At 45.9% G+C, this 24,356-nt stretch overlaps 1 protein-coding gene across 1 annotated transcript in view; it reads left to right on the top strand.

The window, feature by feature from the left end:
- LOC147635168 (kish-A-like protein) overlaps positions 1–3,431 on the top strand; it is a 36,655-nt gene extending 33,224 nt beyond the window's left edge. Inside the window, exon 4 of the mRNA XM_086802354.1 lies at positions 3,205–3,431. Within this exon, the coding sequence (XP_086658480.1) occupies positions 3,205–3,272 (68 nt within the window). The 3' untranslated portion in view covers positions 3,273–3,431. The remainder of the gene's footprint in view (positions 1–3,204) is intronic.
- Positions 3,432–24,356: the final 20,925 nt, after the last annotated feature.

Here is a 24,356-nt window from a genome sequence, read left to right as displayed (position 1 = left end):
GGAGCCCATTCCCGAACGTGAAGATCTGCCGGCTACGGAAGCCACCGATAGCTATCTTTTCGATGATTTTGTTTGAAAATCAGATTTCCAAGAGTTTAAAGTTGCTTTCGAAGCTTCTTCCTCGGAACGTCAAGCACAAATCGCCGTGCAGATGCAAGCTGTATAGAACTCAATCTCTTTGTTGACCACTACCCTATCTACTCTTTCGGGTATGGGCATCTGCTTTAGGTCCCAATATTACTTCGGAATAGTTTGGGGGCGAGCAAAAGCAGTGTACCAAAGAGATAGTGGACACTTGGCTACATAAGTGGCAAGTCCATTTTCAGTTTCATCCATATGACGATGGCAAAAAGATCCAGTTAGCAGCAGGTTTCCTCTTAGACAAAGCTTTGCTTTGGTGGAAAGAACTTAACTCTAAACCAATGATTGGGCACAGTTCCTCAGACCTAATGGCCAGACTGAAAGAGTTAATCAGATTTTGGAGGATATGCTTCGAGCATATGTCTCCAAAAGACAGAGTTCATGGGAGGATTATCTTCCTATGTTAGAATTTGCACCAGGCATACGAGTACAGGTTTCAGTCCTTTCATGCTTATGTATGGTTTTCAACCAAGATCACCTGATACAGTGGGATTTTCAGGACTTTAGCATGATGTAGCACGTAAATTTTTGCAAGATATGCAAGAAATATTACAAGTTGCGAAGGAATCTATTAGAAGTGTTTAAGACAAAGACATATTTTATTCTAATAGACATCGTTCATCCAGAGAGTTCTCTGAAGGAACGATGGTGTATTTGTGAGTTCCGAAAGATTCCGAGACTTTGTGGACAGGTCAATCTCCGAAATTATCCCCTAGATATTGTGGACCATTTCGTATTACACGACGGATTGGTTCAGTCGCATATGAATTGGATTTGCCTTCTCATGTGAAAGTTCATCCTGTTTTTCATGTCAGTAGATTTAAGGAAGTACTGGGTGGAACAGACCAGTCAGTTACTCCTCAAGATATTATAGATGTCGAGGATATGACATTTGTTCCACGCGAACGTGAAAAGATTCTTGGATTTCGTGAAAGACGATTGTGTAATACACTTATCACGGAATACAAGATCAGGTGGAAGGATCGTGTTGAGGAGGACGCTACATGGGAGACATTGACTACCCTTTAGAGGGACTACCTTGGCTTTTTAGTGAGCTCTTGGAGTATGTCATATGCATAGTTAAGCGTCTGTATATCTCATCTGTGTACACGGTGTCAGTCTCCCTTGTAAAGGTATAACAAGTGTGTGTGGAGACTTGTCCCAATGGAGCGGTGCTGAACTGAAATGTGAGAGTGAAGGACAAGATACCATGATCCACTGCTATTCCAACCGGCCTAGTGCCTACCATAAAATCCTGAAAAGAGGGAATGAGACTGGGCTGAGCCATAACATAGTCCACTGTACAAGCACCATGCCGATGTGGAAAGCTAGTGAAACCGCCCGATGTCGGGAATCTCTGTAGGCCATTCAGGATGGCCAATCCATGTGCAGTCCCCATGTCTATCAAATACCGTCCATACACTGTATGTTCCTCATCCTGTGAGAGTCTAGATGGGCCCATATCCCTAACATCAAGCTCCCTCAACATCTCCTCTGAGGTATCATAAAATACTGTCTGGTTATGGGTGGTCCTGGCATTGAAGTCCCCTAGGAGAATGATGTCACCATCCCTGGAGAACTCCCAAATGTCATCATCCAAAATAGAAAAGGGAGACTGCCCGCTAGGTGATGCATACACTGATGTACTAGGAGCAAAATAGCATATAGCAATGTAGAGATATCTGCCCGTCTCTGCCCTCAGTCTAACCCACATGTACCTAGCCTGCTCATCTCTGCGGACTATATGTATCAGTGGCTGTAGCTCCTCTCTAAACAATACTGCCACTCCTCTTGAGCCCCGTCCTCTATGCTCTGAACGAATCTCCTGTCTACAAGCTGTCTCCCATCGGTATCCACTAACATGTGGCATGGACTGTCCAGGAGCCTGATGCGTCTCACAGTAGAAGATGATGTCCCTCCCAGTGAAACTATCCTCAAAAGCCCCTACATCAAGGCGTAGAGATCCATTACAATTCCAAGTAGCAACTTTGAGTGTAGTCCCATAGGGCTCGCGCCGTCATGAAGAGCGCCTCTCCATAATCACCTTTCTACCATCTCTATAGAAGGCCACTTTCCCTTTCTCTCGGGCTGCCCTTATCTCGGGCATAACTTCTTTCATGTGGGCAAGTTGCGAGAGTGTGAGGTCATCTCCAAGAAATATTCCTGTCTTCTTGAGTGTAGGACGTCTCTTCAAGAAGTCCTCCTTCGCTTCCATGGAGGGGAAACGAATGATAAGTGCTCTCTTCTTAGAAGATTCGCCACTACCTTCTCTCTTCTTTCCCACTCTCCATGCCTTTGTGTGCGTGGCTTCAATGCCCATCATAGAGAAGAGCTCCTTGGTTTCCCCTTCCGCATCATCATGGTCTCTTAGACCGGACACTCGTACATGTAAGGCCCGGGTCTTCCTCCTTTGCTCCTCTTCAAGGGTGATGTTGATGATGGTGGGAGTGGGGATGGGTGGCAATTCTTTACCTTTCCCTTTCTTGGCGACCTCGATCCATTTCTCCGCCTCGTCCATCTTCTTTTGTGTCTTTGTGATCACCTCCACCCATGAAGATGTCTTCTTTATGTTGCTCCTCCTCCTCTTGAATGATCCTCATTTGTTCCTTGATGGTATTCAGCTCTTCAATAAAGGAGGGCTGAAATTTTCCATCCTCAAGCTTGCCTTTTGAAGTGGCTTCCAACTCCTTTTTGAGGGCTGAGATTTCAGCCGCTTGACTTTTAGCATGCAATTCGGCCTCCACTAGTTCCTCCTTTAAGGCTGAAATCTCAGCCTCTTGTTTGGATGTTCTCTCTTCGAGCTCTTGGATTTTGTCAAATCCCTTCTCGAGTTTGGAGAGGCGGTTTATGATTGCGGTAACAGAAGAGTCGACCATCTTCTTGTTTTCTTTGATAATTGTGCCGAGCTTGTCCTCCACCTTCACGAGCTCCTCTTTAACTCCGGTCTTGGCCATGACTTTTTGCAAAACTTCCCACAGCCAATGGACTGCACAGAGAGAGAGAGAGAGAGAGAGAGAGAGAGAGAGAGAGAGAGAGAGTCCTTATCAAGATTCTTTATTGCAGGAGAGCGCTTGAGCCCTTGGGTTGCACTAGGTTGCTTCATCATGGGATTGCAAATCATGTTTTTTTGAAGTCTTCAGAGTGAGATAAAAACGACCATACTCTTCATCTTTTATCTGGGGTACTACCAAAAAATTTGAAACTCGAATTTGTATCTTTGTATACCATTTTTAGATCCAATGGAAACAATGCTCATTCACTTCGCAATGCAGTTCATACTTTATGTTTTCTGGATGTGTGTGTGTCTGTGCGTGCGTGTATGAGAGAGAGAGAGAGAGAGAGAGAGAGAGAGAGAGTTCTATTAACGTCTACGAAAGGCCAATTAACATCTACGAAAGGCCAAAATGACCTAGGAGCCCATAGTAGATGGTCCAGGGAATAGTGGAGCTGGCACACCCTAAGAAGCTGAATGCAACAAGGGTGATGTATCGATAGCCCAAGGGACATTAAGGAGAACTACATGACTCAAATATTTAGCATGCTTCAGCAGAAGCTATTCAGCATTCAAATAGATTCGACAAATCCATTTTCTGATTGTAGTTTCCTTGCTACCCAGTGCAAGCATTTTGAGGAACATAATGTTTTTACCTGTTAGGAAGCATTCTAAGAAACTTTAAAGAGGCAAGCTGGCATGAGAAAGTTCCCAAGATTAGTCTCTCTCTCTACTCATGTATACAGCTAATGTGTTTGACACACAGGTTTGCCAGCGTGGTTTCTTAGTAGAGAGTGAAAGAACCTTCACACGCTAACAGTACTAAAAATAAATAAAGGGTTATCTTTGGAGGATGCACCACATTCTATAAGTCAGTTTGGAACATAACATTACCAATCCACACCCCCCCCTCCCCTTCCTCTCCTCTATTTCCCCCCCCCAAGATTGGCATTCACCCTTCTCAAGGTATTTTCTTCAAGGCCCCTGACAGCTAACGTGGACACAACAAAGCAATCATTTCTTTTCAAGTATGTAGTCATTTGGAAGTTGTGCTGACACATCTAACTGAAAAATTGTGGTATGGTGATACAATAAGACCAAAAGAGAGGTAGGTTCTATTTTGGACAAACATGAGCTAGCCATGCTCACACCAACCTAGCAGCATTTTTGAGAAATTGAAAGAAAGGTTTGTGTGAATGTGTGTTATGTGTGGGTAAAGAGTGGTGTGTGTGTGTGAGGGGTGCTTGCTTTCCAGACATGTGCATCTTTGCTCTTCACACCCTTGGTTTGTATACCATGTAAGGGACAATGGTAAATGGATTCTTCCATGAGCTATTTTCGATTAACCAACCATTATTCCGCAAGGATCATGGAAGAATTGGTCGTGCGCAAGCTTCCCCCCCTTTTTTTCTCGGAGCCGCCACCTTTTTTTTCTTTCCGTCGTCCTCTTCGTTTCTCTGCCCCTCTCTTCTCTCCCCTCCCGTGCAAGTTGGTGATTCTTGGCTTATGGGGTTTTCAGCTTTATTCGGCAAGCTTCGGCCTGTTTTGGCCTTCACCCTCAAGGAGGACTCCATGGCAGTCGCTCTGTCGTCCCCGACCGAAGCCGTTGTTGCTTGCATTTCCTTCTCGGAAGCGGCTTTGCAGATTCTAGCCATGATTGTTGCCTCACTTGAGGCCTCCACCTTGGTCTGCAAAATTGTTGGTAGCCGCCTTGCGCGCGGGCAGAACAAGGATCTTTTTCAGGCCAATCTCATCGGCGAACCTGCAAAGATCATCGATATACATCCTCTGGGGCTTAGATACTATCAGGTGGAGTTCGACTCACCATTGGCGTCAAACCGAGTCATGTAGCTGAGTCCCCTTGCATTGCGTACGGCGCAGGCCTTCTTTGCATGGTGGCAGCATGGCTTTGATCCAACGTCTGACCCATAGGCTGGCGTTTCGGCTTCCCAGTGACAGTTTACTTCCCAGTCCTTAGGAAGGAGTACCTTCCTCTTCTCCCAATGATTGGTAGTGCCATCGGGAGAGTGATGGAGTCCCCCCCACCGTTGCCTTGGCCCTTGGGATGGCAGTCGGGATTCCATCCCTCCGCATTTGTGTGGCCTTGTCTGTGTCTGTACCGCATTGTATATCTATTGTTAGCCTCCGAGGTGACCCCATACAGCAATGCGTGGAGTATTGTGGCCTTCCAGGCCAATGCTTCATTTGTAGACAAATGGGTCATTTAGCTAGAGTTTGCCCTCGGCGGCAGTCCGGGAGACTGCCTCTAGTGGTTCCTCCCCTAGTTCTCGTGTTGACCCTCACCAGGGTGTAGAGAGAGAGGCAGGCCCTTAGGCAACAGAGCACCAGGCACCGACTTCAAGTGACTCAGTCGACGGCGAGTGGCAGACGGTTAGCCCATGCCCGGGCGGCCAGACGACCACCAGAACCAAGCGCGCTCGCCAGGTTGGTTGTCATGGCCCTGTGAAAATGGAATAGCACAAGTGTGGGCATGGTGGTTGCAGAGTCAGAATATTTCATGATTCACATGGGGGGTGCCCGGACAGAGTTTATGATGTGTGGACATCCCTAGGTGTGAAGGGGGGAACTAGAACATTAAACTTTTAATGTTTATCAAAGTTGCCCCTAGGCCTTAGTGGCCCTAGGGAACTTTTAAAGTATGGGGGCCCTAGGATTTTTATGGGGAGGAGGCCACTCCACTTTTGGAGTGAGTGCTTCTCTCTCCTCCCCCTCTCTCTAGCTTTTGGGAAAAGGAGTCGTGGAGGAGCCTTCATGCGCATGTACTCAAGCGGGGAAAAGCTGAGGAGGAGGAAGGCAGCTGCTGAAGACTGTTTGCTGCTGTTTTCTCTGTGCAAACCAGCCGTACAGCCTTGTACGGACAGGCTGCAGGTTCTTTCTTGGTCCACGCTACACGCAGGAGCTGCTGCAGGTCTTTCCTCTGCTGGACAGGCTGCGCACAGGCTCTGTACAGGCTGTGCAGACAAGTACACAGCAAGTACAGCATTGTACGACTGCCGTACAATGTACGGACAGTCAGGTACAGCAAGTACTGCTGCAGGCGGCGCAGGACAGGTGCTGGACAGAACTGAATACGCAGGTTCCAGCGAGTACAAGTGTGGACAGCAGGCTGCATGTGCAAGTACAACTCTTGGCACGTATCTCGAGGTAGTGCAGACGGGTACGAGGCTGTTTTTCAGATCTGTACTTTCAAAGACAGCATAGAGGTGAACACAAGGAGGAAGGTACAGGCAAGTACATGCACATGTGTGAAGCAGGGTTGTGGAAACAAGTGCCTGCAAGTACAGTTTGGTACCGTTGCTTCCTCCAGTGCTGTTTCACGAGCTGAATTTGGTAAGCTCCGTTTCTGTTCATCTCTCTCTCTTTCTACTGCTTGATGTCTGTTGCAGATATGAGTTATCTGGCCCCTTGTGAGAGGAGGGGTATGGCAGATTGACAAGGGTTGAGACAGAGTTTGGACAGCATATGTATGTATGAGCTGAGATGTATCATGCACTTGAGTTATGCTAGATGTATGCTCATGGCTGCCCTGCTTAGTGGTCTTGGCTGATCAGAGGGAGGCACAATGTGTTATTTGGAGACACAGATCTGTGTGCATAGATCCTCTGTGCTAAGAAGGAATTGTGGGCCGTCAGACTGGACATACAGGTGTAAACTCTTGGCTGATTTTTGTTGTACTCAGCCATTCATATTATTTTAATTGAATAAAGAAATACCGCAAGGGGCGCCAAGCTTTGGGGCCAACAGGTGTCGCCTTGTTTTCAGATTTGGGCACTCTAGCTCCAATCTGTTTTGTTTTCACATCTAGACTACAAGTGGACGGGTGACTGCTAGTCTACCGCACTCTGGTTTCTATCAAAGGCCGGTTTCAAGGTTCCGTTGCCGGGACCAATCATCAACTTTTTGAAGGGGGTGAGCTGGTGGTTGCTTTGAAGAAAGCCATCGCTGAAAATTCAGCAAACATGTCTGATACAGAGGATGAGTACTTCTATCATGAAGAAGAAGAGCAAGAGACTTCTCCTGAGAGAGATGTATCTGAGGATATTTTTGCAGGAGAACAGGCTGCAGATGTTGAGCCTTATGAGGATGTAACACAGCCAGAAGATGTGCATGGTAAAGAGGATGATGATGCTCGGTTCAAAGATCGCTTGGCTAGTGTTATGGATACTTTTATGCAGCTCACACAGAGTGAGAGATTTGCTGAATTTATGAGATCTCGCATAGAGCCCCGCACAAAGCCTGAGAAAAAGAAGAAGGAGGTTCGTTCAAAGAATCTTCCTCAGGGTCATAGTGGTGCCATCCCACAGGAACCATCTTTTGGCCAGTTTCCGAACATACAGCATGCTTATGGTGCAAACTCTCAGAGTTCCTTCTATGGACAGCCACCTATTCCTCAGCAGAATATGCATCCAGGTTATTTTGGTGGTGGTTCGGTGTTCCAATCCATGACTGGGGGTTACCCTCAGGGAGGCATGGGTATGTATGGGCCTTTTGGAGCCAATTTTCAGCCTGGCATGCAAGGGAATATGTATGGTGGTATGCAGTCCGGTATGCAAGGAAATATGTTTGGAGGCATGCAACCTGGGATGCAAGGCAATATGTTTGGTGGTATGCAGCCAGGTATGCATAATGGAATGTTTGGAAACATGGCTGGAATTTATGGTATGCCTGGTGTGGGAATGGGAAATGTTGACCCAATGATGGGTATGAATGTTGGGGGCAGCAATCTTACGAAACCACTTCCATATGACAATCTAACGCCTATGGGAAAGGCGAAGGATTACAAGGAAGGGGGAGCTGCAGTGAAGTTTGACACTTTCAGTGGGGCCAAAGATAAATTGAAAGCACTTACCTTTTTACAGCAGTTTGATGCTGCTTTTTCTGGTGGGAATTACTCAGAGTCCTCTAAGGTGAGGAAAGCCGCCACTTTTCTCAAGGGCAATGCTTTGCAGTGGTGGTCTACTCTTCTTTTGCAAGGCATAGCACCCACCACATGGGTCCAATTCAAACAGGTTTTCTCTTCCGTATGGCTCACATCTACATTTGAGGTGGATGTTATGACCGCATGGCACAAGCTGGATGCTTCAAAGTGTGATAGTTTGGAGGATTATAACAAGAAGTTTTGGGAAGCTCTACTCCCAGTGACTTCTTACCGTGCCGTGCCATTATTTGAGCAGGTAGAGAAGTATTGTTGTGGGCTGCCCAAAGAGGTATGAGATTATTGTATAAAGACAAGAGTAACGAACATGTCACAGATGATTGAAAATGCTATGACAGCTAATGCGTTACTCAGTGGTGGTTCATCTGGGTTTAAAGCAGTAAGAAATTGAGCAAGAAAGCTGAAAAATTTGGGCATGCTTCTCGTGATGCTAAAGGGTCTTCAGAGACAAAGTCTAAGAAGTTGCCAATGCCCAAGAGGACTTCTGAGGAAAGACAGGCTTTGAGAGATGCTCAAAAGTGTTTTTACTGTACTGAAGAGGGGTATATGTCATTCAATTGTCCCAAAAGAAAGTCCCAAAAGGACCCTGACAATAAAGGAGAGCCCAAGCCAAAGAAACCAAAGCCTTCTGCAGGCTTAGTTCCTGATCTTGTGGGGGAGCAGCTAGGTGGTGAAGCTACAGAGTTGTGCAGGGCATGGGGCAAAGTGAGAGATCAGAATGCTTTGATCTTCTTTGACACAGGTGCTAGAGCCAACTTCATTTCACCAGATTTGGCTGGCCGATTGGGGATTCGCGCAGAGGAGATGGGGCCGTTACATGAGGCAAATATGGCTTGTCCAGGGTAAGCAGAACCCGTTACTCCTATCATTGGGAAGCTTCGGCTTCATTTGCAGGGTTATGTGGACAGCGAAGAGTTCTTCATCATGCCTTTGGATGGTTGTGATGTTTTGTTGGGGATGCCATGGTGCCACAGAGTACATGCGGTGGTGGATACTTACAATAGGAAAATCACTGTGACTCATAGAGGGAAAGAGCATGTATTGGATGTAAAACTCAAAGGGGAATCTGTTCCTATTGTATCCGCTTCGGCGATTTCATCAGTAATGAAAAAGCATCTTTCCGCGTACTTGATTTATGTAAAGGATGCACAGGATGATGAGTCTAAGTCTAATTTGTCTATGTTAGATAAGGACAGGACTGATTTCTTAAGTGGGTTTCAAGATTGTTTTTCCGAGTCATTGCCAGGAGAATTACCTCCTGAGAGGCCAGAAGATCATGCCATAGATCTGATTCCTGGTAGTACTCCACCGAATAGACCGCCGTACCGTGTTAGTGCAGCCCAACAGGAAGAGATTATGAGTCAGGTGCAGGAGCTTTTGAATAAAGGGTTGATACAGCCTAGCTCATCACCCTTTTGCTCACCTGTGCTCTTAGTGCAGAAGAAGGATGGTTCTTGGCGCATGTGTATTGATTACAGGGCGCTGAATAAGAATACCATCAAGAATCGATTCCCCATACCGAGGATCGATGACATTTTGGACCGCTTACAGGGCTCCACAGTCTTTAGTCGTATTGACTTGAAAAGCGGGTATCATCAGATACGCATTAGACCCGAGGATGTGCATAAGACAGCATTCCGAACCACGTTTGGGTTGTATGAGTTCTTGGTTATGCCATTTGGTTTGACGAATGCGCCTGCCACATTTAATAGAATGATGGACAGGATTTTCAGGTCTCATAGAGAGTTTGTGGGCACATTCTTTGATGATATGATTGTGCATTCACAAACTGAGGAAGAGCATAGAAGGCATTTGGCCATTGTGTTTGCAGAACTCAGAAACCATAGGTTGGTGGGGTTAATGGCAAGAAGAGTGAGTTTTTCTTGCAGGAGATACGTTTCTTGGGGCATATTGTGTCTGGTCATGGAGTCCGTATGGATCTAGCAAAGGTGGAAGCAATACTTAATTGGCCAGCTTTGAGGACCGTGCATGATGTACGCAGTTTTCTAGGATTGTGTTCCTATTACAGGCGTTACATACGGCACTTTGCTGAAATTGCTTCGCCTCTTCATGCTTTGACGAAGAAGACAACTCCGTTTAGATGGGCTGATCGGGAAATTACAGCATTCAAAAAGCTCAAAGAAAAGCTTACTTCGGACCTAGTATTGGTGTTACCGGACCTCCGAAAGGCTTTTGTTGTCTAGTGTGATGCATGTGGAAGTAGCATTGGTGCAGTTCTCATGCAAGAGGGACATGTCATAGCCTATGAGAGTAGAGTTTTGCAAGATGGTGAGAAGCATTTACAGGTGTATGAGAAAGAGATGTTGGCAGTAATTCACGCTCTTTCTACTTGGAAAAACTACTTGCTTGGGGCTGATTTCACTGTGCAGACAGATCATCAGACCTTGCGATATTTCCTCACGCAGACTAAGCTTTTAGAGAAGCATATGCGTTGGGTAAACTTTTTGTCAATGTTTCACTTCCAGATTGTACATGTGGAAGGCAAAAAGAATGTAGTGGCAGATGCTTTGTCACGCAAGCCACAGGTCTCTGCAGTTTCACTTGCTTATCATCATGAGCTTGATGAAATGAAAGAGCAGTATGCCCATGATGAGGACTTTGAAAGGTTATATGATCAGATGTCTGAGGGTCAGCGGCATGAGCACTATCCTCTCAGAGATGGGTTTTTATTGATGCATGGCAGACTGTGTGTTACCAGGCCATTGTGACTCAAGGTTATGATTGAAAGTCATGCTCCAGCGTATGCAGGTCATAGAGGTATTGACGCCACGGTCAAAGCAGTGGAGACTTTCTTTTATTGGCCAACCTTGAGAAGAGATGTTGATGCCTTTGTGAGGCAATGCATCGTATGTCAGAAGGTAAAGTTTGACCGTCAGAAGACACCTGGGTTATTACAGCCTTTACCTATTCCGGATAGACCTTGGGAGAGCATTGCCATGGATTTTGTATTTGATCTTCCACGGACACAAACGGGAAATGATGGCATCTGGACTATCATATGCAGGTTCAGTAAGCAGGCTCATTTCATTCCCGTGCGGAAGACAATTAAAGTGGATCATATGGTGAAGTTGTTCATGGCGAACATCTTCAAGTATCATGGCTTGCCTACGTCTATCATTAGTGACCGTGATCCACGGATGACGAGTTTGTTTTGGAGAGGGTTGTTTGACAACATGGGTACAACTCTCAAGTTTTCATCGTCATTTCATCCACAGACAGATGGTCAGTCAGAAGAGGCTAACTCTACAGTGTTGGATCTTCTCAAGTGTTATGTGTCAAAGCACAAGCAACAATGGGAAAAGTATCTTCCTTTGGTGGAGTTTGCATATAATAACACTGTACATAGCGAGCTCGACAGGCAAGGCGCCTTTTGAGATTGTAGAAGGAGGGAAGAAGGTACCACCCATTTTGCATACAAAGGATAAGATCTTTGAGGCTGATCAGTATGTGGAGAGCTTGGATGAAGCTTATTGGAGAGTTAAGTTGGCCCTCCAGAAAACTCAGCAGAAGCAAAAGAAAGCCGCAGACCGTCACAGACGTGATTTACAGTTTGCATTGGGTGATTGGGTTCTTTTGCGCTTTGAAAAGGCTAGACTCAAGAAGATGAAGGGTAAAGAGCGCTTATTCCCTAAGTTGAGCATGCGATATTATGGGCCTTTTCAAGTTTTGGAAAAGATTGGTGAGGTAACCTATCGTTTGAAGTTACCAGATCACTGGAGGATTCACAATGCTTTTCACGTGAGTCTCCTTAGACCTTTCCGTGGGGATGTGCCTGAGGATGTATCCGATGAGGCTCAGCCGGAAGTTGAGGAACTTGACGAGGTTCTGATTCCAGAGCAGATACTGGCACATAAAGAAAGGAAGGTACGAGGTAAAGTTTCCCGTCGCTATCTTGTGAAGTTCAAGAACTATTCACCATGGATGCGAAGTGGATGGAGGAAGGTGACTTAACAGATTCACCTCAGGTTTTGCAGCTTTATCTCGATGCCTTTGAGTTAGAGCTGACTCTTATTGTGGCTCATTCAAGTTCAGCAGAGCATGGGTCTGGAGCATTACCTGATGCTCAAGAGGGGGGTAGCACCTCCACTCCCTTGATACAGACAGGCTCAGATGACATCTAGAGGTCGCTTGGTGCAGTTTTTATCTCACCCGAAGGTACTGAGGCTGACAGTACATCTGTTTATGGGACTTTTATGATATATGTGTACTAGTCACATGAGATTTTTGTGGATATGTATGGTTCACAGTGGTATACAACTTGGACTATTACTATGCCATTGGTTTGCAATGAATGTTGATACATGTGTATGGCTTAGAGAGATTGGGACGCTGATCTTGCCATATTGTATATTTCACTTTGGATATTTTGATGCATCACCAGAATGCAATTGAGGACGCTTGCCATTTTTCAAGAGGGGGGTATGTCATGGCCCTGTGAAAATGGAATAGCACAAGTGTGGGCATGGTGGTTGCAGAGTCAGAATATTTCATGATTCACATGGGGGGTGCCCGGACAGAGTTTATGATGTGTGGACATCCCTAGGTGTGAAGGGGGGAACTAGAACATTAAACTTTTAATGTTTATCAAAGTTGCCCCTAGGCCTTAGTGGCCCTAGGGAACTTTTAAAGTTTGGGGGCCCTAGGATTTTTATGGGGAGGAGGCCACTCCACTTTTGGAATGAGTGCTTCTCTCTCCTCCCCCTCTCTCTAGCTTTTGGGAAAAGGAGTCGTGGAGGAGCCTTCATGCGCATGTACTCAAGCGTGGAAAAGCTGAGAAGGAGGAAGGCGGCTGCTGAAGATTGTTTGCTGCTGTTTTCTCTGTGCAAACCAGCCGTACAGCCTTGCACGGACAGGCTGCAGGTTCTTTCTTGGTCCACGCTACACTCAGGAGCTGCTGCAGGTCTTTTCCTCTGCTGGACAGGCTGCGCACAGGCTCTGTACAGGCTGCGCACAGGCTCTGTACAGGCTGTGCAGACAAGTACACAGCAAGTACAGCATTGTACGACTGCCGTACAGTGTACGGACAGTCAGGTACAGCAAGTACTGCTGCAGGCGGCGCAGGACAGGTGCTGGACAGAACTGAATACGCAGGTTCCGACGAGTACAAGTGTGGACAGCAGGCTGCGTGTGCAAGTACAACTCTTGGCACGTATCCTGAGGTAGTACAGACGGGTACGGGGCTGTTTTTCAGATCTGTACTTTCAAAGACAGCATAGAGGTGAACACAAGGAGGAAGGTACAAGCAAGTACATGCACATGTGTGAAGCAGGGTTGTGGAAACAAGTGCCTGCAAGTACAGTTTGGTACCGTTGCTTCCTCCAGTGCTGTTTCACGAGCTGAATTTGGTAAGCTCCGTTTTTGTTCATCTATCTCTCTTTCTACTGCTTGATGTCTGTTGCAGATATGAGTTATCTGGCCCCTTGTGAGAGGAGGGGTATGGCAGATTGACAAGGGTTGAGACAGAGTTTGGACAGCATATGTATGTATGAGCTGAGATGTATCATGCACTTGAGTTATGCCAGATGTATGCTCATGGCTGCCCTGCTTAGTGGTCTTGGCTGATCAGAGGGAGGCACAGTGTGTTATTTGGAGACACAGATCTGTGTGCATAGATCCTCTGTGCTAAGAAGGAATTGTGGGCCGTCAGATTGGACATACAGGTGTAAACTCGTGGCTGATTTTTGTTGTACTCAGCCATTCATATTATTTTAATTGAATAAAGAAATACCGCAAGGGGCGCCAAGCTTTGGGGCCAACAGGTGTCGCCTTGTTTTCAGATTTGGGCACTCTAGCTCCAATCTGTTTTGTTTTCACATCTAGACTACAAGTGGATGGGTGACTGCTAGTCTACCGCACTCTGGTTTCTGTAGATCTCAGGAGGATTCCGTTCTGTCAGAGAACCGTTACAAGCATTTATTTCAGCATTTTCTTGTTGATGATGTGTCCTCTCCAACCCCGGAACAGGCCCCTCCGGCGGCCGGCCACACCAGTATGGCGACCAATCCCTCGTTGAGATCCCTCCCCCATCCACCCACCCCCCAGTGTTCTGAGACGCTGGCCGGCCTCTCTGAACCCCCAGCGGGCCCCTCCCCACAGCTTTTCTCCTCCGGTGGATCTCTCACAGCAGCACCCCACCCTGGCCTCTTTGCCCCTTCGCCCTCCCTCGTTGCCTCCCCCACCTCCTCCCCTAGCCTCGACACCGACTATACCGGCCGCAATACACTCTATCTCACCTTATCATCCCCCCCCCTTCCTTTCTGCTTCTCCAGAGCACTCTTGTCGGCCCCCAGCAGCCCTTGACCCGGAGCGGAGGTAGGCGGCGGGATGAGTCCGTCGCTTGATTCACCGATTTTTCCAGCCGGTAGAGATGACCATTGCTGCCTCCCCGCTGATGAGGGCTCTGCCGCCAGTGTCCCCAGGTTGGCCTCCCAGGATCCTCGGACAGCCTATGGACTACAGTTTCTTCTGATGTCTGCCGACAGAAGGGACAAACATGTTTGAAAAGACTGTAGCTCCTATTCAGGTATGTGTGATTTTTCATCACTCCAGGTCCTCTACGCCAGATAATGGCATGATGATCTTCTCTTTCCCCTTCAGTACCGGGGACAGAGTGGGATCCTGATTTGGTGGCAGCTGCCATCGAGGGTCAGGTAGTCGAGCTCTCCCACCATCTCCGTGATCTTCGCAGCACCGACATTCTCACCCATTTTGGCCTCTGGCTAGGCTGGGGCTTGGAGGTTCAACCCATTGAGGCCAGGACGGGGAGATGGTAGTCTCCAGTTTAGAGGTGCTGCTCTTTGTGTTCATGCATACTTTTGCTACGGTACCTCTTCCACCCTCTTATAGATACCTCCATTGTGATCGATGGAGTCCAAAGCATGCATATGCTCGTGCTCGTACAGAGTGGTGTCACATGGAGGACATGATTAGTGCCCACTTGGTCGCCTTCGCCCCTGCACGGATTGTGATTACTCCCCGTCTAGACCTTCACCCAAGAGTCTTCCGCTAGTGCCAAATCACACAGAGATTGATATGCAGATTGTTTCATGGAACATTCAGGGTTTAGGGGGGCCTCCGTGCTTTCATAGACGAGGCGTCCTACGAGGCGAGTTTCGGAGGGCCATAGTGGGGGGGCCCATAGACATTCTTTTCCTCCAGGAGCATCATGTCTCAAAGGGCGTACTCGCAGATCTGGGAAGATTCTTCCAGACAGGAGTCGCACTTTCGGATCCCCATTCTTCGGCCCCTCTCTATCTATCAGTGAGCAGTTGCTGCCGGCAGACTAGCTCAGGAGTCATTGTCTGGGTGCGTGGAGAGTGGATTACCATTACTATTGGAGAGGATAGCGTTGGCTTCCTCAACGTTTATGCTCCGAACGTTGTTGCACGTAGAGCCCTCTTTTGGAGCTTAGTCCGGCACGCCCTCCCTTAGGCTGACTTTTGGTGCTTGGGCGGTGACTTTAACATGATAGAGGCAGCAGAGGACAGACTTGGAGGTGGCACGACCACAGTTTCAAGAGCAGAGTATTCAGCCTGGGAGGAGATGATTCTTGCAGTCAGGGGACAGGACCCTTGGCATCTTCCAGAGTTTGGGCGTAGCTCTAGGAGCCTTTGCTTCTTGAGATCAGATAGGAGGAGCACTGGCCCCAACCTCTCTAGAATAGACAGGTTTTATGTTGATGAGTGGGCTTGTAGTTGAGGGGATATGATTGGTATTTTGGCAGGTACTTCATTTTCTGATCACGCCCCGGTTATTCTGTCCTTAGGACCCTTAGAGGCACAACTGGCATGTGAGCTTGAGGATTCCGGACAACAGGACCCCGAGATATGCTCCCTAGGAAAAGAGACGATATTCGCAGATTGCATGGCCAGGTTGGAGCTATTGTTTCAGATTTCCCTCCAAGTGAGAGCCATCGCCATGGACTTTTTTCGATCCCTCCTCACTGGTGCCCCAGCCTCTCCACAAGTGGTGGACGCATGCGAGAGGGTCTGGCGGCATATGAGGGAGGGATGCGGTTTCTCTCGGTCATTCTTATTGACATCGTTTACTGCTAAGGAGTTGGCGGAGGCATTGACGACACTTCCCAGGGACAAATACCTGGGGGCAGACGGGCTTTCAGTCTCCTTTCTTCGCCATTGGGACCTCATGGAAGGTGGCCTTCGAGCTGTCTTCAATGAGATTATGATCAGAGGTAGCATGCCAGAGAGGCTCTCAGAGTGCTGGATTCACTTGATTCCCAAGGAGAGTGGTGACAGATTGGAGATCCGGCAGTGGAGACCTAGCACTCTTCCAAGGACAGCATATAAGATCTTGGCCAAGGGGATCATCAAGAGACTTCAACCTTTTCTCCCAGACTTGATCGACAACACTCAGATCGGCTTTGTTCAAGATTGGATCATTTTGGACAACATCTTTACCTTTTGGGAGGCGACAGCTTCGGCCAAGATGTGGCAACAGGACCTCATTGTGCTACTCCTAGACTTTGAGAAAGCTTATGATAGGGTGGATTGGAGCTTTCTGGAGGGCACTATGAGCCGGATGGGATTCCCCATGGAGTGGATTCGTGGAGTCTTAGGACTTTATTCAATTTCACACAACCAAGTTCTCATTCAGGGAGCCTGTAGCGACAGATTCCCCCTTTCCCGCTTGATTCGAGAAGGCTGTCCTTTGGCACCTTACCTCTTCCTATTCGTCGCCGAGGCCATGAGTAGTTTTCTCTCTGCCCAGGCGCGTATCGGGAGCACAGATCAACCGGCACAAGTCGTGTGCTTTTGGGCAGGGTCAACACCCGTCCCAATGGCAACTAGTTGAGGATTTCTAATGGATCCCAAGGGGCACTCTAGTTTGATATCTCAGTTTACAGGTTGGCATTGATATCTCTCCCAAGCAGCAGCGCGCCTCGCTTCTTCTGAGTATTCGGAAGAAGATTCTATGTTGGAGCCCGGCGAGACTCTCCCTAGAAGGCAGGGTGATGCCGGCAAACTAGGTACTTCTTGCCACCATGTGGTACATCACTTCGTGCTTGGCCTTTTCTCGGGCATGTATTGTCTAGGTACATCGATTGATCCAGAACTTCTTATGGGTGGAAGTGATGGGAGGCCAGCCACGGCCAAGGTGGCATGGAGAGTGATTATTCAGCCACGCCGCGGGGGGGGGGGGGGGGATAGGTCTTATAGACCCGGCTATTCAGAGCCGCGCCCTACTGGGCAAGCTGATTGCTAGAGACCTCCTTCCTGGTGGTGAGCCTTGGAAGGATTTCTTATTGGCCCGGATTTTAGCCCCCACTCCGAGTCTTGGGGGCCTCTGGCCGTAGAGTCCTAGATGGATCTTCACAGAGATGCGAGCGCATGGTTTTAGCCTCGCTTTTGGGGACAGATTTGTAGCCAGTTTACTTCGTGCTTGGGATCATCTTAGGCCTGCCCTCAAACATATAGCTCCAGTTGCCTAAGAGGAGCAGCTTCGGCACCCTTTGGTATGGAACCCCTTGATTCGTGGCCACATGCTAGGGGCCCGACCACATGTTTCTTGGGACGCCGTGAGCATGGGACCAACCAGGTCTCTTGAAGATTGGATTGCCCACAAGCAGTAACCCCGAAGGTGCAGGAGAGAGGCCTGACAGGGATCTGGGGTAGAGAGAGGCTCAACATCGACATCGACTTAGCTATCCCTTGGGAGTGGTTGACTCCCCGAGACCCGACTCCCCCAATGTGGCTAGGTGTGTTTATCAGACACGATATCCTCGTGGTGGTCCACGGAGTAGATGAGGAGAGTGGTATGCTCACTTTCTCTTTTGGATCCCATGGCAGACTAGAGAGATTTGGGCTTCCCTTGGAGGATTTTAGTGGCTGCACCTTGCAGAGGGTGAGGGTGATTGCTTTTCGAGCACATGAATGGCATATTGATCCAGCACTGGCCAAGGTGGCCAAGGAGAGATTATGGCGGCTATGGATATGGGAGTGTCGACCTCTCATGCGCCTTCAGTGGGACTCGGGAGAGTGGACTTGGGATGATCTAGCGGATCGGGAGGAGACTCTAGATGCCCCCTTCTTTGCATATACTGCGTGGCTAGGCTGCAGGATCCAGATGCCTGAGATAGATGGCACACGGGCAGCAGCAACACATTGGCAATGTCAGGGCCTCTCACAGGGTTTGTTTTCAGATTTCTGGAAGAGACTGTGGGATAGCTTTCAGCCATCGCATTGCAGTAGTACCAGTCACAGCCCCACTTACAAGTGGCTAGCGGCCAGGGTCATGCCAGAGATGGGAGATTCGCAATAGCATAGCAGCTTGGCACATTTGGCGTGCTAGATACAATGAGGCCATCGAGAGTACCCACACTTTGCCGGCGGAGACCATCGGGAGCATATGGCTTGATATCATTCACACCCTCCGCGGTTAGTGGGGGAAGTTACAGGGAGGTGCGGAAGCGGTGGGAAGCTTTCTTGAGACTTTGGAGGCTTCGCCCTTTCCTCACAAATAGAGGCGGTGACCCCATTTGGCATTATAGACCACCTGTGTGGTTATCCCCCCCCCCTCCCCACCCTCCCCCTGCATGAGATAGCCTTCTCCTTACTATGCGGCCAGTGGGAGGAGAAGCGTCTCTTCCCCTTATGATCATTTGATTCCCACCCTTAAATGAGGCAAGTTTGTATTTAGCCCTTTGTGGTTGTACCTAGCCCTTTGTGGCTGTTTTTTCTTTAACTAATTGAAGGATCTTTTTCCCGGAAAAAAAAAGGATCATGGAAGAATTGTTAATTCTCATGGGAGTTTGAAAAGCAATCTCCGTTCTAATATTATTGATGAAATGGGGATCAAGGAAAGTAAATGTAAACAAGCTGTCATGGCCTCTGCATGTATTTTTTGGTTGGTGGTGCCATTTTGATACCAATAGAGGCATGGTATAGAGAAGCACCCAAAAATGATTAGAGGGAAAGGAAGAGATGCATGGGATGGGTTGATTATAGACAAAGGAGGAGATGCGTGCTTCATGAGGAGAATGTATGTGTTTGCAAGGTTATTCCAAGTTGGCAGCCATGGTTTAGTCTAAGATGAGATATAAAAGTGTCATTAGAAACTTTATAAACCCAAACTTTACATGACTAAAAATCAGGACCAATATAAATAAGAGCATTGATGATCACCCCTCAAGATGGGATAGGCCTTGAAGAAAATGGGAGTTTTAGAATTAGACATTAAAATCCCCCTTCTTGCCTTGCACCATTCTAGTGTTGCCATAAGCGGCGTGATCTTTTCCAAGTCAAACAAACAAGCTTAAATAGAATTAATCTTAAACCACGTTATAATGATATCAAGAATCTTCGAATTTTACCGGAGAGTTTATACATATCAAGATACTATCTTAGCAATGAGAATTGGTGCCCTTTTGTAAAGAGAGAGATTAAGGTATTGTATAAGCTATGAGAGTTGATACCATTTTGTAAAAAGCATAAGAAATACAGGTTTGAAGGATTTTTTCTCATGCAACTTCAAATTGATATAAAGTTTGTGTCTTTCAGTATGTGAAAACATTGAACTTTACAACCACATTGTATTTTCATGAAAGTACAAATGTATTTGAATGAGGTAGACCATATAAAAATATTCTTGGAATGCCTCAAGTTTTTTGCTTAGCAAAAAAATGAGAAAAATATAGAAATCCTATCCAATCAAGAGTGATGCATGTTGAATCTTATTGTCTCTAGCAGAAAAAAGACTTTACAAGATTAAGTTTATATATTTTTAAATGATTTTTTTTCACCCTCTTATCGGAAGGGTAATATGCCTCAAGAGGGTCAAAGCTTTAAATTTGAGGGCTGTTCATACCACGTAATATCGTGGACTAGGCTTTGGCAATGGTGGAGGGTTAACCACCTTTTGATTTTCATCTATGAAAAAAGTATGCCATTCCATTTCTCTATGTCCTTTAAAAAAAACTCTGCATGTTTTCCTCTTCTGAACTTTATAGTAGTATTGAGTCCCTTAAATTAAGTGGAAGTTAGGAGGAATGTTGTAAATCATAAGATGAATTAAGACTAGAATTCAAGGGTGTTGAGATGATCTCTCCATGGAACACCTTTATACATCCAACATGACCAGGCTATAGGCATAGACGCCAAGATCAAGTAGGGGATTGGTACTTCATTATTCTAGCCCTTGAATAAGGTCTTTCGATAATACTTCATTGATTTCAGTCATATTTAAGGCATCTTTGCATCGGCCTTGCCTTCGAGCATGGTGAAGGAGATGACAATGTTACTATGTTGGTTACACCCCTTTAGAATGAGAAAAACATCTTTTATTTTTCAATCAATTGTTATATTTTTCATTAACTTGATGTGGTAGGAAATTATGAATTCGAAATTCTTGGGCCTTAATGACGATGCTCAAATTAGCACCCAAAATGTTTTTTTTGGCATTAACTAATTAAGTGATGCATGTTATGCCTTGTTTTTAGCTAAGGCTCCAACGTTTGCCACATTTTTTGGGTCACCATCGAAAATGTTTTTGCTAAGGTCTTGGGGTTGCATTGAATACTTGTCAAGCATAGAGATGGTGCAAAGACTCTACCACCTTGCCTCCCACTCCCGCATGCTTGCACACAGTGTTTGTATGTACACTTGTGTGTCTATGTGAGAGAGTAGTATCTCCATTTCAAAAGCTTGTGCTGATAACCATTTCACAAGCTTGTGCTGATAACCATTTCACAAGTTGACTACTTTATTCGGCTTTATACCCAATCATAATAGATGTGCTGAGACCTACTATTCTGCCACCTCACCTCCCATGCTAACATGCTTAGTGTGTTTGTATGTGTGCCACTAGAAGAAGGTCTTACCGACAGGTCTTACATACAAACACACAAGAACAAACCCATGGATAGCTCACCTCCCAACCATAATATCTCCCGTGGAGCACCCTCAAGCCATGAGGCTAGTGCCAATACCATGACTATGTTCTGCCAAATAAAACTATGGCATCCCATCACCACAACCCACCCCTTCGAGGTGTCAGGTATAGGCGTCACGGGTTATGATCCCCACTCGAGGGATAATCATTTATGAGCCCTCAAGTCACTGATTAATAATAGAGTAAAGGCTCACGTATTAATAATAATGAGCTTTCACACAATCTGATGCCACTAATAACCTATTGGGTATCACACTAGGGCCATCCTAGGTATAAAGTTAGCCTCAAATATACACACCAACTGTTATGACCCATGGAGCCATAAAATTCTCCCCCCTTTAAGCTTGAAGCCCTGTTCAACCAATGGAGAAGCCAGTAGATATAAAGTTTGGGAATTCTCTCCTTAATGATACGATAGTCTCCCATGAGCTATCGCCATCAATGCAATCTTTCCAAGAGTGTCCTAGGTGAATACTATAAGAAGATGCAACTTCCGGTGTTTACAAGAGAACACTCATAAGAATCAGGATCTTTTATATCACAAAACTTCAAAGTAAAGACTACGCACTCCATGTGTGGACCGTTATAGGATAATGATCTAGTGTGGTATGTAGCCTATTTGGTAGTGTGGCAAATCTAATGCAAGCTGTCTCTAAACCATTTGCCCTCATGGGCCGCAATTCCATGTGCTGGGCACACCCAAGCTGCTCAACCATGGGTAGTCCTCATAATGGGGTCCATACAAACATGAGCTAACTGATGCTTAAAGAGAATGCAAGATGAGGGTGGAGAATTGATATCCAACATCCTCCTTGAAGGTCCACCCAAAGGTGAACTACCTCTATTGTCCAATGTTGAGTCGATGAAAATGTCTCTCCATGTGGTTCCCTCCTTCATGACCATCTTGACCCTCCTTCATCTTGTGCACAAAGTGATACTAAATCTTAATGTGTTTTGTGCGAGCATATGCGAGCATGAAATATAGGATTTCAAGTAATGGACAGCCATGCAACTTTGGTTGTCACATTACAACATTGTAGGATCCCGTGCGTCTTCACCACACTCATATCTTGTAGAATCCTCCCCATCCACAATGAATGCCTCATGTGATGCAAAGCATGCATCTTTGTACTTAGCCTCTTGTTTTGATGCTTTTCATCCTTGTACAAGGATGTAAAGCCTGCATCTTTATACTCAACCTTCTGTTGTGGTGAGAGTGCAAATGTGGGTTGTTTCTTACTGATCTAAGAAATTAATGTCAAACCAAGAGAAAAACAATACCCTAGTATTGGGTCTAAATCACACACCGCCTAGTAAGAAGTAGCGTAGGTGATGGATGTATCTCAACACCTGCATATCTGCATTCTAACGATTCTCCCAAGACTTACTGGAGAATCAGCTCAAAACACCAACAACAAATGGCCTAGTATTATATGAGAAGATAAGAATACCAACCAATTTCTTGTATAAGGTCTCATCCACAAGGTCTCAACGGTATTTGCTTGACGGAGGACAGCTTCATATTAACCTCCATCATTGAGGTACAAATTACTTTGCATTTGGTCATGCTAAATACCTCAATTGTCTTATTTGCATATTTTTTATTGAGAAATAAAAACGGTTTCTGGCTTTTGCTAGACCTCATTTCCCAAACAATAATGCATAAGCCCAAGATTAGTCATCTCAAAGTGTGCACTAACCATATTTTGTGTTTATGATGTCTTTTTTGGTGATCCCTTCTCAAGATGAAGTCATCTACATAGAGAACAATGACTATCTACATAGAGAACAATAACCATATACATTCCTTGCTCACAAAATGCATACAAATTTATGTGAGGGACTGTATGAGAAACTAATGCTGACAAAATAAGCGTCAATCCTCTGGTACCATGCTTGTGGGGCTTGTTTCATTCCGTAGATTGCCTACAGACTAAAAAGTTTGCCTTGTTGCAAAATCCACACACAGTTTTCTTCACATATCCTCCTCCACATATCTTTCTATCAAAAGCCTCCAATAGAGAGATATGTCCACACATATTCCACACATATTCCACACACGTCCATCACATATATCTTTATAGAAATCTCTAAGACGTGTATATTCTTTTATTCCCTGGTGCTTGGACATAATGAGGCTCGTGTGATCAGAGACCATGGCCAGACATAGTTCTTATAGTAGTGCAAATTCGTATGGGATTACTGTGAATTGGTATGGGATATGTAGTTGGGTTTGTGGCTCATTTGTAAGAGACAATTTGTGTGTGAAACTCTGCCTTAAGAGACGGGCCTCCCAAAGGACATAGCTTGTAGTTAGCCATACTAGTGTGATGGTCGTAGATTAGAGGGAGGTGTGTATATGGGAAGTGCATGCCTTGTGGTGCAGGCTTGCTAGGGTTGTGTTGGTCTCTAGGTGATACCATTGTGTATGGTTTGGAGTCTACGATTAGGTGGTAAGTGCTAGCTGAAGGCTTCTATGTTCTTGTGGATGTTCGTGATGAGACTGTAGTACTTCAGGCACACTTCTTAGGATTTCTTTTGTGGTACACATGTAAGTTGATTCTACTATGGGGTGTTTCATTCTGAATCAGAGCAGTAGTTCTAATTAATGCTTAGTCCAAAGTGTTGGTTTATGATAATTAATGAAGGATTAAGAACATTATTGTTTCAAGTAAATAAAGTATATTTATTTCATTGGAATTGAAGTAAAATCAATCATTAGTTGGTCTTTTGAATGGTAGTGAAAAGGCATTAGTATATGGTCGTTAAACCTTAGTGTAAAAGATTATTAGTGGGCTTAACTATTCTTAACACAAACTTCTATGTAACAAAAAAATTAAATTTTTGGAGAAGGAAAGTTGGAAATTGGGTGTGTTAGATGTTTTATAAACTAGTTGATGCTTTATATTTTGAAAACCATGGTTTAATTGCATTAATGGCTTGTCTACTGGCCCATGTTGTTGTCTAATAGAGAAAAGCCTACATATCAAGGTTTTGGAAAATTTAAAATTCTCCATGGGAGAGAAATAGATGTTCTGTGTGTGAAGATGAGCCTTGGGGAGTTCCCATGTGTCGATTGGGCTTGCCTATGTGTTGGGGACACATGTGTGTCTCGTCCTTTGTGCCACAAAAGATCACGTGTCCTTTCTTGTGCCTCATCTCCTTCAATCAACTCTCACACCTACTACAAGCTTACACATATGTGAGGCATATACTATTTGTTTAATAATAGTTGGGATTCTCCTTCTCATGTCCCTCCTTGGCGATTATTTACAGGCTTCTTGGTGGCTTCTTTGATAGTTGAAGAGGATAGGTCAGTCTGAGACAATCAAAAGAGTA

This window comes from Cibotium barometz, chromosome 9, assembly GCF_041138505.1.
Source record: "Cibotium barometz isolate CiBa-2024 chromosome 9, ASM4113850v1, whole genome shotgun sequence".
Classification (NCBI taxonomy): domain Eukaryota; kingdom Viridiplantae; phylum Streptophyta; class Polypodiopsida; order Cyatheales; family Cibotiaceae; genus Cibotium; species Cibotium barometz.
Note: the sequence above shows the minus strand (reverse complement) of the source record. Positions and strands in the feature narration are given on the sequence as shown.